The sequence below is a fragment of the Denticeps clupeoides genome, chromosome 1 (assembly GCF_900700375.1).
Source record: "Denticeps clupeoides chromosome 1, fDenClu1.1, whole genome shotgun sequence".
Taxonomy (NCBI): Eukaryota; Metazoa; Chordata; class Actinopteri; order Clupeiformes; family Denticipitidae; genus Denticeps; species Denticeps clupeoides.
Window position 1 is genome coordinate 41,457,134 of NC_041707.1, and position 13,048 is coordinate 41,470,181.

Sequence of the window (13,048 nt, forward strand, 5' to 3'; positions counted from 1 at the left end):
AGAATAAACAGAAACAGATGTGGTTCCACAGCAAAAAAGAAAAAAAAAAGTTTTATTTGTGTTTTTCCACTACAAGAAGAAGTAGAACAAAAAGAACACAATCGAACTGAAGTGAGTCGTCTATGAAGAGCACCATTGCAGCAGAACATGGTTGAAGCCTCCAGAAAAGGCCCGGTCCCAGAGGTGGGGAAACGGGCCTAGTTTCAGGTGGCGAGCTTAATTTAAAACTGGAACAAGGACAGAGGAGGGGAGGGGCCTGATTTCACACAGAAGCCTGGGACCGCCGCGCCACCGCCACGCGACTACCGTATCCGACTCGAAGCTGGGCCGCATTTACATATCACGATCGCCCTGAAAGAAAGAGAGAAAGTCACGATTGGCCATATTCATCAACCGAGCTGCATGCTGATCAACATGCACGTTGCCCGGGGAAACAGAAAAGGCGCCGCGGACTTTTAACTCGGGTAAATAAGTAAAACAAGCGTAAATGAATAAATAGTACCGAACGGCGTACATTCGGGGAAGAGGAGCGCGGCTAACGTTAAAAAGAGGCTCAGATTTTTTTTAAAAGTGTTGACCTATGGATTTGACCTGTATATGCATAGAGAGGGCGTGTCCCGTTGCGTCACACGTGACTTTCGTAGACTATGTTGCTGTTCGGTGTCGGTGCGGAGCCTCCCTCTTCCTCGTTCTCTTCCTCCTCCTCCTCCACCATCTTATTCTCCTGTTCCTCCCCAGGCTCCTCCTCCACAGTCGAGGGGGCCGGGGCTGGGGGCGGAGGCACAGAAAGCTCCGCCTCCACGGTACCGGCTTGAGGCGGGTGCACCGACACCTGGATGGCGATCTGCTGCGGCTGCTCGTGCAGCGAGGCGTCGTCCGAGTCGGCGGCGGGCGAGTCGCTGCGCTCCCGCGGCCTCTCCCGCTCGCGCAGGACGGTGAAGACGTCGCCCACGGACCGCGCCCCGAGCCGGCACCCGGCTCCGCCCCCCGCGCCCTCGTGGCCCTCGGGCGCCTGCCGGACGAACGTGTGGCGCATCTCCTCCACCCCGACCACCTCCAGGATCTCCTCCATGAAGGTGCGGCAGTTCATGATGAGCGGCGGCAGCGGGATGCTGCGGGCCAGCTCCTCGATGTAGCGCGCGAACTCCATGGTCTTGAACTGCGTGACCTTGGCGAGCTCCAGGGTCTTGGCCGAGGTGATGATGGGAATGCGCTTGGCGATCTCGAAGGCCTTCTGCAGCTTCTCGGCGCCCTCGGTGCGGAAGAACTCGTTGATGGCCTTCTCCGTCTTCTTCAGGTGGCTGCTCATCATGCAGAGGCGCGTGACGTTCAGCACCATGATGATGGTGAAGGTCACCAGACACACCACCATGTAGTACACGCCCATGCTGTCGCTGGTGAAGACCACGCGCAGAGTCACCGTGCAGTTGGCCGAGCCCAGCGCGTTCCACGCCGTGCAGGTGTACTTGCCGCGGTCGGCGAAGGTGACGCTGGTGATGTTGAGCATGCCGTTGTCCAAGAGCCACCACTTCCCATCTGCAAAAAACACAAACAAACTAAATACGATTTAAAGGTCCCCTGACATGATTTTTTTGCTTCTATGTCGGTCTTGTTGGTCCCCAATTCTGTATCTGAGGTCTCTTGGTGCAGAATTACAGCCACTTTGATCCAGTCCCACAATGAAGTTTACCAGGATGCACCGTTTCACCGCCTGTAGCTTTAAATGCTAATGAGGTGGAGAGAGGCGGGACGAGGAGGAGAGCGGCCTATAGAAGTTGAGCCGGAAATAACGTCATCAACACCGTCCACCAACCACGTTCTTCAGTCTTGCGTGACGGAACTAAATAATACATCCAAACACCGAGCAACTTCTCACATTCGGAAGCCATGACGGTTGGTGGAGAAAGTTTTAGGGGCGGGGCGGGAGAAGCATGAGAAATGGGAGGTAACCTTTCCCCTTATGACATCATAAGGGGGACAAATTCGACCGTCTGAGCTCTGAACGGTGAAGCAGAACGACCAAAAGACTCTTTACACCCATCGCCGTTTCTAGCCACTGCAGGACCGTAGACAGGCTGGGGAACTCGTATTAATGTTCAATCATCTCACATTTTCATAATAGGGGACCTTTAATTACCGTCATATTAATAATATTATAATTAACTATTAATAATGGCACATCTAAAACTTGACAGCGTGGTTATAATAACTCCACCAAGAGGAGATTCTGCCAGCTGTAGTCGCGCCGACCTCTGCATCTACCACCACCGAAGCGCCGATTCATTAGTGCATAATGCAGCCGCTGCGCTGAAACGTGATTTAAAAAGCACGGGGGCCGGAGATTAAAGCCGTTAACGTGGTGGAAGAGGCTTAGTTTCTCCCGGATGAGCGGAAAGCTATAAAGGGAGCCCGCCATGCTTCTACGTCCGTACAAAAGGGAACACAAGAAGGAGAAGACAAAAAAATGACCACGTCTCTCGCCGAGTAACAAGCAGGGGCAGCTGGACAAAAACCCGGCACCACCGTCCGTCCGTCCATCCTTCCCTCCCTCCCTCCCTCCCTCCTGAGGTCACGTGATGCTCTGGGACCTTTTTCATTTCGGTTTCTGATTCGGAAAGCCTGTGTTCAGCTAGTTGGAGAGAGTCCATTTCGTACCGTCGGCGTCCAGCAGCCGCCCGTGGGAGTTGTACCACCTGACGCTGGGGAAGGGCTCTCCGGTGACGTTGCAGTCGATCAGAACGCCGTTCCCCTCTCGGGCGATAATCTGGCTGCTTTTGGCGAGCACCGTGGGGACCAGGCCATCTGTCGCATTCTCAGCAGCGCTCCTGTTTGCCGGGACCGGCTCCAAGGCCGCTGCGGCGCAGGCGAAGGACAGCAGCAGCACGGCGTATCCGTCTAGCCCTCTCATTTTCGTCTAAAGACCGTCAGCTGCTGAGAGGAACGTGCCACCGCGGTGGGTCTGCATGGCGTGAGGGGTCGGCTATCTGCAGAGCGACGGCAGCGGGGCGTCCGGGCTCACGTCCATCAGACAGAACATCCCGCTACAGAGGACAGAAAAGGCACAGATCGGTCACTCGGCAGCGGGTTTTAATCAAAAAAGTTGAACGCGATGATTCTGACCCGACGAGTCGAACCCGAGTTGACCCAGAGTTGAAACCGGACGAGTCGAACGCGACGAGTCGAACGCCCCGCTGCCGAACCCGAGTCGGACGCGACGAGTCCAACCCGAGTCGACCCTGAGTCGGACGCGACGAGTCTAACCCGAGTCGAAACCGGACGAGTCGGACGCGACGAACCCGAGTCGGACGCGACGAGGCAGACAGTGGACTTTCGGAGAATTTGAACACAAACCGGATTCACTGATCACGCTCTAAAGTTTATACTGTTATTAACTTTAGCAAAAGTACGGTTCTCTACGTGATGCACGGGACATTTTGACAACACAAGTTACTAACTAGTGGTCACAACTATCAACAAGTGTGACTTGTATGTAGTACTTTACTACTGGGTAGTTCAATATAAAGTTATGATAAAAGCCACAAAAGCAGTTTAAAAACTTGCCATGTGATGCACGGAACACAGAAAACTAGTCTCACCAAGTTCCACTATAAAATTCTGTGAACACATTAGCGAAACTATTGCACCAAATATTTCAATGTATAACGGGCGTCCAAACTGTGCAACACTTCCAATAAAATTCTGTTCATGTAATACCAATATATGCAACTAAAACGACCAAGATGGTGTGATGCACGGGAAAACAATGTCACTGGTCTAAAAGTGGTTAAACGTAACATATAAATGTTACGTATAAACGTAACATTTGCGGAGTAATCGGACGTGTTTGCTACAGTCCTTCGGAATTCCACCTGGACACTTCCCAGGAATACCGAACAGATGCAGCACAGATGCACACACTGGTGCAGGTTTTACGTAGAATTATAAACCAGGATTTATGGCCACTGTAATTTATAATATCTAAGCAAGAAATATAATGCAGATATCGGTTTATAAACGCACCTGCCATAATTCTACCATTATTCTATTCTATTATAAAAGATCAACGTGATGACGTCACGCGCCATATAGACGTTAATCCTTCCCAGAGGATTACATATATATTCATATATATATATATATATATATATATATATATACCTGAAATGTAGCAGGAACGTTTAAAATTTTGTTTTACGTGTTTTGTGCATCCTGTGAACAATAGCGCCTGAACAAAGAAACATTAACGAATGTACAATTTCTATACAGTCGGTAAAATGTTAGATTATTAGTATCTTTATACACGGGATAAAAATCAGTATGAAGGAAACGAGTCGTTTTCTTTTCAGGAATCTGCAGTAAAACCGCGACGGCGCCGCGACGGAAATTCTCGATAAAAAAAAAAGAAAGAAAAACGATCCGCACGGAACGTGGCGCGTCCTACAGGCAAAAAAAAACAATGGAGCGGCGCGCATTGACGAGAAACACACCGCGGCGGTAAGAGCACGGCGGCCGGCCGTCATCCTACCGTCGTGAGCACCGGATCCAGCGGCAGGTTAGCGGGAGAAAACAGAAAACGGAGAGAAGACGGCGCAGGGACGCGGCCCGTGTTTCCGCTACCCCGCCGCTGCCATTTACCACAGGCGGGGGCGCCAGATCGCGACACATACACGCCAACAGGTCAGGGCGAAGCGACGCTTGACGAAGCCACATGGCGCGCGACAAAACATATATGTTATTATTAAAAATGCTATTACAATGAACACAGTGTAAAATCTGCCGTCTGATGTATCTCCTGAATTCTTGGAAACCGCTCTGCGATTTTCAGGAGATGAAAAAGTGAACAGACCTGGCAACACTGGCGAGGCGCCTGCACAGCGCTCTACCTGCTGTTGCCAGATACCAACAATAAAACGTTTTCTTTTCACCGTCAATTTCTACGTACGACCCCGTATGCGTTTATGTTTTATATTTTATACTTATAATTTAGTATTATCTATTCACGTTTGCCTTTTGTGTCCACTAATATTGACTTTAATAAAAAGGCAGAAAACAATCAAACCTGGCAGATATGTTGTTAGAAAACAGCCTGCTATATTAGGAGTGGTAAAAATCATTATGGAACCGCAGACGTTGCTGGAGCCATGAAAAATCGCCCACTTTGTGCCTCAGCGGAACAGATCTAACCCACATCGACGCTATTAATTTTTTTTGTCATAATAATTCCTTCATTCATTTGTAAAGATTTCTGGGCCAATTATATTAGGAAGGTCTGCATAATCATGTGGAAATCTGTTCTCATTTCCGTGTTCTCATCAACAGTTCTCATCTGTTCTCAGTTCACATGTCGCCGCAAGGACCCTGTTAAGTATTTACTTGCCCAGCAGGCAGCTGGCGCAAAGAATGGCCACAGTAGGAAAGAATGTGACAGACGAGAGAGTCACGTGGGCTTTGACCTTGAATCTGCTGTGCAAACTGAGACCTGTACATCGTTTCACGTTGCACACCCTGGAGTTACATTTCCAGGTTGTACACAAATGCTTCTCATTAGTTCACCAAACAGCCTGCTGAAGGAGGGACATGCAGAGGTCAAGCAATGGGCCGTAAAGGAAACTTTAAAGGTTGCAGGTTCAAATCCCAAACAGTGGTCCATCCCACAACCTCCTCCACGTCTCCTGACGTACTGATGCATTTCTTTAGGCGGTCGCACAGCTCTCTATGTGCTCGCCAGACCTCATGTGGCCGGAGTTCATGCAAGACGCAAGCATTGATGCTATGGACTGGCCCGCCCGTTCCCCAGACCTGAATCCAACTGAAATTTGATTTCCATCAAAAATTTTTGTTGTCAGCACATTCAACAAAGTGAAGAAGTATTTAAAAAGAACATTTCATTTACTCAGATCTAAGATTTGTGTGTTCCCCCTTTTTTTTGAGCAGTGTTTTTCATGTGCCCCTAAGGATGGATGGGAGAGACAACTGCACTAAACATAAAAAGAAAACCTACTAAAAGAACCTCAACAATTGCAAAACTATTTATTTTGAATGAATTTTTAAATTAACACACGTATGATAAGCTTGTCTGCTTAATTCCGTATCTTACTTCATGTGAAACCGGCCTGTATCGGTTCTCGTCCTGGCGTTCAGCAGGACCGTGATTAAAATATGAAATGGAATCTTTACCTCAAACCAATGATGCTCTGTTAATGTGGATAACGAATAATAATACTAAAAATCATCTTTGCCTATGGGGTTTACGACTGTGTGGTACTTCAGATCGAGGTTGAACCCTGAACTCCAGAAGAACCCTCTTATTTCGATGTGAAGACTTCCAGCAGAAATCGGCATTACGGCTGGGCCGCCTCTCGGATGAGAGCGGACAGCCGCTTGAAAGCCTGGAGAGAAGACGGACAGCAGAGGCGTGAGTAAGGTGCGCGTGTGGACATGAGCGTGTATGGAAGTGTGCGAGTCGGACCTCATCTATCTGCTGCGGCGTGGACAGGGAGAACGCAGCCCGGACGTACGGACAGGCCTCCGAGCTGTCGATGTTGAACACGCCCCCTGGCACCAGCAGGACCTAGACGCCATCGAAATACGCACAAACAGAGACACCTCTGAAAAAACACGGCGGCGAGCATGGTGGTCATGACTTCCAGTTCAGTGTCCTGCTTAGGGGACACAGTGGTAGTAAGTGGTTTTTGCATCTGGGACTTTGTGGTCTGCCGGTTCCGAGGCGAGTGTCTTACCCGCTAGACCACGTGTCAAACTAGCAGCCTTATACAGATTTACTATTGTGGCAGAGCGATACGACGCACTGACACCACAAACTACAGGCCCCATAATGCAGTGCACACTTTGCTGACACACCGAGTTTGCACACATCGCTTTTTACGTTTACGGCATTTACAAGACATCTTTATCCAGAGTAGTGACAGGGACAGTCAGGGTTAGGTGTCTCGCTCAGGTCCTGCACAGATTCAGCTGCACCGTTCGGCAAGGCAAACGAAGCGATGCATTGTGGGATCTGTAGTCTGTGAGTTATCAGCGCTTCATATCACCAGAGCATGACAGTAGATCTATATAAAGCGATCTAGCGAGTTTGACAGCCCTGTACTAGACACCTCACACGTACTATAGGGCGGACCAATCCCCTTCCTGATGCTGTGGGAGTTTATAATAATCTACCAAGTTAATAAAGAGTGGTATTACAAGCATTGCAACGCCTCACGTCAAAACTCATTCCTTCCAGTTATTTTGATGATTTGAAGTATTTGTGATCATTTTGGAATGTTTGAATAAAACAGTATCTCCAACGTGATGGCGGAGATGATTTAAGGGGCTCGAGGAACCCTGCTCACGTGATAGAGCAGGATCCTGCAGGCAAAGCCTCAGAAAGGACCGATTGTTCTCCCACGCCTCTTTTCAAACGGAGCCGACCAACCAGCGGGGCTGCGGTGAGCGCGTTGCCGTGGGATACCGGGCCGACATTTCCATGCAGTCCCACGCCCACGCTCACAACACTCCAGTGCCGGGCCCACGCAGAATACCGGCCATTACAGAGGCATCAGAGCTGCCCAGTGGCCGGAATTCACCCCCGTGCACGGCATTACAAATTAACTCGGAACGGACTCTAATCCCGCCATGTCTAATCCTATTAACATTACACAATTTATTTTACTTTATTCAAATTTTTACTAGAATAAAACATCCTAAGATCATGAACTGAGCTGGTCCTACAGTAAAAGCGTTTTTGAATGGAGAACTTCTGTTTTAGTCTAGGACTAGGGTTTAAAATGTAAAATTTGTATCCAATAAAAATCCACCCAGGCTCCTCTCCTATTGGATGCCTGGGACACCAAGAGTAGGCCTCTATAAAACCAGCTCTACGTTATCTGTGGCCGAGCACGTGTAGCATTCTCCACCTCCTTCTCCAGAGCTTTCTCCATGATGAGCTGCTTGGTGTCAGCGATGCCGTGCAGCCTGATCCACAGGAACATCCCGGCTGCCGGCGCGTGCCACTCTGCCAGGCCTACGGGAAGCGGCGGGAAAAGGGAAGTCATGTGGTGGCGGGAGAGGGCTGTCACTTCTCCTCTGAGCTCTTACTTCATGGACAAAAACATCCATTCATACATTTTATTTTATTTATTTTCCACTAATAATGTAAACTTTTACTGTTCATATAAATTTATATGCAATAAATGAGTTGAACAGAGTGGAATGGAATTTCACTGAATATCACTCACACTAATGACAAATATTTGAACAATTTTTACAAACATTAATGACAAAATATGGTACAATTCTGTAAACGAATTACTTTGGATCTGGTTAGAGCCATTATGGAAATAAGCAAATCATTTATTATTTCTAATTTAAAGATTTGAAAGGAATGATTGTTGTTGTTTAGTAATGTTCATTTCAGGGATTAATATTGTTTAATTATATAACACAGACTACACGGAATGTACAGCACACTTTACCATTTATTTAATAGTTTTAAAGAAGAACGGTCTTGTAACTATGAAATATATATTGTTCGCAGCCAGCATCTCTTTTTGACGCAGATCGTGTTTAAGTGGAGAGATAACGTTCAGCCAACCTTTCAGCCACCGGTCAGCAGACGATAACATGGCGTTCCGCTGCGATCTGTAAAACTGCACCACTCTGGAAAAGAACATTAATCATCAGATTTTTGCACGCGGCGGGAATAATACAAGTCAGTCAATCTCCTCCAGACTCACCCATCAACGTGTCGGAGGAAGCCGTCCTGGCCCCAGTCCTGCAGCAGCTGGGAGACCATGAGCTGAACACAGACGTTTTTATTTCCATCACGCCCTGGAGTCCTTTAAAACATGGTTATGTTGGGTGTTCTGGTCTGCAGGACACTTTACCTGCGTGAAGGTGCTGGTGTGCATCGTTGAGGCTTGTATGTGGAGGACCACCCTGTCCACCAGGGGTTTTGGACCCGTCACAAATCCTATCCTGAGGCTACAAACATGCAAACGTCAAAACGACGTGAGTGCCGCAGCACAGCTCCCGTCACACGTTTAAATGCATCAATATAACCTAGCGCACGCTGTCATGTTTCCCGTCCACAGGAAACGTTTTTATCTTGCGTCCATACGGAAACGGTTCTTTTCTGAAACACGGGAGAACGTTTTCATCTTGCGTCCATACGGAAACGGTTCTTTTCTGAAACACGGGAGAACGTTTTTATCTTGCGTCCATACGGAAACGGTTCTTTTCTGAAACACGGGAGAACGTTTTTATCTTGCGTCCATACGGAAACGGTTCTTTTCTGAAACACGGGGAGAACGTTTTCATCTTGCGTCCATACGGAAACGGTTCTTTTCTGAAACACGGGAGAACGTTTTTATCTTGCGTCCAAACGGAAACGGTTCTTTTCTGAAACACGGGACAACGTTTTTATCTTGCGTCCATACGGAAACGGTTCTTTTCTGAAACACGGGAGAACGTTTTATCTTGCGTCCATACGGAAACGGTTCTTTTCTGAAACAAGGGAGGAGAACGTTTATCTTGCGTCCATACGGAAACGGTTCTTTTCTGAAACACGGGAGAACGTTTCATCTTGCGTCCATACGGAAAACGGTTCTTTTCTGAAACACACGGGAGAAGAACGTTTCATCTTGCCGTCCATACGGAAACGGTTCTTTTCTGAAACACGGGGAAACGTTTTATCTTGCGTCCAAACGGAACCGGTTCTTTTCTGAAAACAAACACGGGGACAACGTTTTTATCTTGCGGTCCTACGGAAACGGTTCTTTGCCTGAAACACGGTGAGAACGTTTTCATCTTGCGTCCATACGGAAACGGTTTCTTTTCGGAAACACGGTGAGAACGTTTTCATTATCTTGCGTCCATACGAAACGGTTCTTTTCTGAAACAATGGGAGAACTTTTTTATCTTGCGTCCATACGGAAACGGTTCTTTTCTGAAACACGGGAGAACGTTTTTATCTTGCGTCCATACGGAAACGGTTCTTTTCTGAAACACGGGAGAACGTTTTTATCTTGCGTCCATACGGAAACGGTTCTTTTCTGAAACACGGGAGGAGAACGTTTTTATCTTGCGTCCATACGGAAACGGTTCTTTCCTGAAACACGGGAGGAACGTTTTTATCTTGCGTCCATACGGAAACGGTTCTTTTCGAACACGGGAAAACGTTTTTATCTTGCGTCCATACGGAAACGGTTCTTTTCTGAAACACGGGAGAACGTTTTTATCTTGCGTCCATACGGAACGGTTCTTTTCTGAAACACGGGAGAACGTTTTGTATCTTGCGTCCATACGGAAACGGTTCTTTTCTGAAACACGGGAGAACGTTTTTTATCTTGCGTCCATACGGAAACGGTTCTTTCCTGAAAACACGGGGAACGTTTTTATCTTGCGGTCCATACGGAAACGGTTCTTTTCTGAAACACGGGAGAACGTTTTATCTTGCGTCCATACGGAACGGTTCTTTTCTGAAACACGGGAGAACGTTTTTATCTTGCGTCCATACGGAACGGTTCTTTTCTGAAACACGGGAGAACGTTTTTATCTTGCGTCCATACGGAAACGGTTCTTTTCTGAAACACGGGAGAACGTTTTTATCTTGCGTCCATACGGAAACGGTTCTTTCCTGAAACACGGGAGAACGTTTTTATCTTGCGTCCATACGGAAACGGTTCTTTTCTGAAACACGGGACAACGTTTTTATCTTGCGTCCATACGGAAACGGTTCTTTTCTGAAACACGGGACAACGTTTTTATCTTGCGTCCATACGGAAACGGTTCTTTTCTGAAACACGGGACAACGTTTTTATCTTGCGTCCATACGGAAACGTTTTTTTCTTTTTAGCACTATTTTTTACTCGGTTACACTCGGCATTTAGAGAAAAGCACCCATGGCCCTGGGTTCCAGGCCGCCTTGGTCTGTGGAAGGTTCCAGCCCTTGTTTACCGGTGCGAACTGATTACTCGGGCGACAGCAGGCACCTACCCGGACGACAGGATCTTGGAGAAGGAGTCGGTGCGGATGATCCGACCGTCCACGTCCATGGAGAGGAAAGTAGGAGCCCAGGGCTGAAGCACGTTTTACAGGTTCAACAAACAGACCCTCAGCCAAATGCGCAGTAATTAAGCTCGAACGAACTGTTACCTTCTGAAACTGCAGGAAGTAATATGGATCATCCTCAATGATCAGGAAGTCGTATTTCCTCGCAAGCTGCAAAAAAATTCAACAGATGAGTTTGAGAGTAAAGTGCATGAATGAATGAATGAACGTGTATCTTTGCCTCCGCTCACCTCATACACTTCCTGCTTGCGCTGGGCGGTCATGGAGGCGCCGGTGGGGTTGCCCCCGTTGGGGATGGTGTACAGCACCCTGGGGACGCTGCTGCCGGGCGCGTGGGCGTCCGCGGGGTCCCAGCGTGACAGAATGTCCCCGAGCGCCTCTGGGATCATGCCGTGCTGGTCACTGGGGACGTTGATGATGTTACAGCCCAGAGGAAGCAGCTAGAGGTGGGGAGACACTTTTCTCATCCCGCCGCCTTATCTAGAACTGCATTCGGAATGTCGCGGGCGTCGCTTACGGCTGCGAGGGTGCCGGAGTACGTGGGTGCATCAAGAAGGACGTTGTCTCCTGGGTTAACCAGCATTTCAAACACCTACAAAACACACATAAGGAAGCGGACCCACAATCAGAAGGTTGTGGGTTCGAATCCTGAACCGCCGAGGTGCTACTGAGCAAAGCACCGTCCCCACACACTGCTCCCCGGGCGCCTGTCATGGTGCCCACTGCTCACCAAGGGTGATGGTTAAATACAGAGGACACGTTTCAGCGTGACACCGTGTGCTGTGCTGCAGTGTCTCACAATGACAATCGCCTCACCTACACTTGGGTAGAACTTCAGATCCCACAACGCACCTTGCAGAGTCCCTCCTGGCTGCCGGTGGTCACGCACATCTCCATCTGGCCGTTCTCTGGGCTGTAGGCCAGCGTGGGCGGGTTGTGCAGACTCTTCTGGAGACCCTTCATCCACGACAGCAGTTCAGGAATTCTACACGAATAAAAAGCCAAAAAAAAAACGACTACGGCAAACCGACCGAGCAAGAAAACCTGCCGGTCCAGGACCTTCGACCGTACCCAGGGGAGGCGGAGTACTGCAGAGCCCTCTTCATCGTGGCTTCATCGAACACGATGGAGTCGCCATTCTTCACTTTGATGGTGGCGAACTGGAAGGGGAAGGTGTCGGGGTTGGGCGCCCCGCCGGCCAGCGAGATCAGGGATGGGGGAGACCGCTGCTGCAGCTCGGCTTCGCACGGCGAGAGACAGAAGGAGAGAAAGGCCGAGCTGGGGACGCGTGTTCAAACGTGCATGTAAGATCATGTCATGCGGGTGCAACGGGACGGCGCCTTACTCAGGATCCGGATTGCCGAGGGCCTCCGTGCCGCGCTCACTGCGGTCAGGAAGCGCGAGTAGTTCATGTTTCCTGGAGGGGTGGGCAGCCGGAGACCCTGTCAAACGTCCAGCCATCACACACCAGATCCACACCATGCATCCTATTTACGTTTTAAGTGTGTGTGTGTGTGTGTGTGCTACAGGCACTCGGCAGATAAGGAAACCCAAGGGTTGCGGGTTCGAATCCCGAGCCGCCGAGGTGCCACTGAGGTCCCCACACGCTGCCCCCTGGGCGCCTGTCCTGGCTGCCCACTGCTCACCAAGGGTGATGGGTTGACATTTTTTTTATTATGACCCACGTAACAGGTGACATGAGGGAAAATAATCCGCCCCGTGGCCGCTGTATTTAACTTATAGTTGCATAAATCTATAGGCCGACACGCATCGTGCTGCCCCCAAAGCAGCAGGATTATCAAATTAACAAGAAAAGATCCAGATTCTGCTACATGAGGCCACCGACCTGTCGTCCCTTGCCTTGGTCGCCGGTGATGTGGCTCATGGGAAACGAGTTCTTCTGCTGCGAAGTCCCGCCCGTTCAGGCGACATTGAAAACTACATTTCCCAGAGGCGTCGGCGAAGCGTCGTGACGTCA

The 13,048-nt window shown here is 49.1% G+C and overlaps 2 protein-coding genes across 3 annotated transcripts; both read right to left on the reverse strand.

The window, feature by feature from the left end:
• Window positions 1-20: 20 nt before the first annotated feature.
• On the reverse strand, window positions 21-5,929 carry LOC114767899 (microfibrillar-associated protein 3-like). Of its 2 annotated transcripts, none has more exons than XM_028959818.1 (3): window positions 4,526-5,929; window positions 2,656-3,041; window positions 21-1,536 (listed from the first exon to the last, which is right to left on the reverse strand). In XM_028959818.1, exons 2-3 carry the CDS (start codon window positions 2,906-2,908, stop codon window positions 626-628), a joined length of 1,164 nt encoding a protein of 387 aa, XP_028815651.1. In that variant the 5' UTR covers window positions 2,909-3,041; window positions 4,526-5,929; the 3' UTR covers window positions 21-625. The 2 variants fall into 2 exon arrangements, with proteins under 2 accessions (XP_028815651.1, XP_028815741.1); XM_028959908.1 differs by lacking the exon at window positions 4,526-5,929 and adding an exon at window positions 3,121-3,659.
• An 84-nt stretch (window positions 5,930-6,013) lies between these two features.
• LOC114767836 (kynurenine/alpha-aminoadipate aminotransferase, mitochondrial-like) lies at window positions 6,014-12,987 on the reverse strand. The gene is made up of 14 exons (XM_028959685.1): window positions 12,917-12,987; window positions 12,416-12,512; window positions 12,142-12,310; window positions 11,923-12,055; window positions 11,588-11,662; window positions 11,301-11,510; window positions 11,155-11,220; window positions 10,996-11,078; window positions 8,886-8,982; window positions 8,736-8,797; window positions 8,594-8,658; window positions 7,917-8,023; window positions 6,470-6,571; window positions 6,014-6,389 (listed from the first exon to the last, which is right to left on the reverse strand). The coding sequence occupies exons 1-14, from the start codon at window positions 12,953-12,955 to the stop codon at window positions 6,342-6,344; spliced, it is 1,353 nt and encodes a 450-aa protein (XP_028815518.1). The 5' UTR covers window positions 12,956-12,987; the 3' UTR covers window positions 6,014-6,341.
• Between the last annotated feature and the right edge of the window lie 61 nt (window positions 12,988-13,048).

Excerpts from the sequence above, each read along its gene's own strand:
- LOC114767836 (XM_028959685.1), bottom strand. The coding sequence starts at position 12,955 with ATGAGCCACATCACCGGCGACCAAGGCAAGGGACGACAG. Across the intron at positions 8,983-10,995 it reads TCCAAGATCCTGTCGTCCGG|CCTCAGGATAGGATTTGTGA; the intron begins GTAGGTGCCTGC and ends GCATGTTTGTAG. Across the intron at positions 6,572-7,916 it reads AGAAAGCTCTGGAGAAGGAG|GTCCTGCTGGTGCCAGGGGG; the intron begins GTGGAGAATGCT and ends GATGGCGTCTAG.
- LOC114767899 (XM_028959818.1), bottom strand. The coding sequence starts at position 2,908 with ATGAGAGGGCTAGACGGATACGCCGTGCTGCTGCTGTCCTTCGCCTGC. Across the intron at positions 1,537-2,655 it reads GCGGCTGCTGGACGCCGACG|ATGGGAAGTGGTGGCTCTTG; the intron begins GTACGAAATGGA and ends TGTTTTTTGCAG.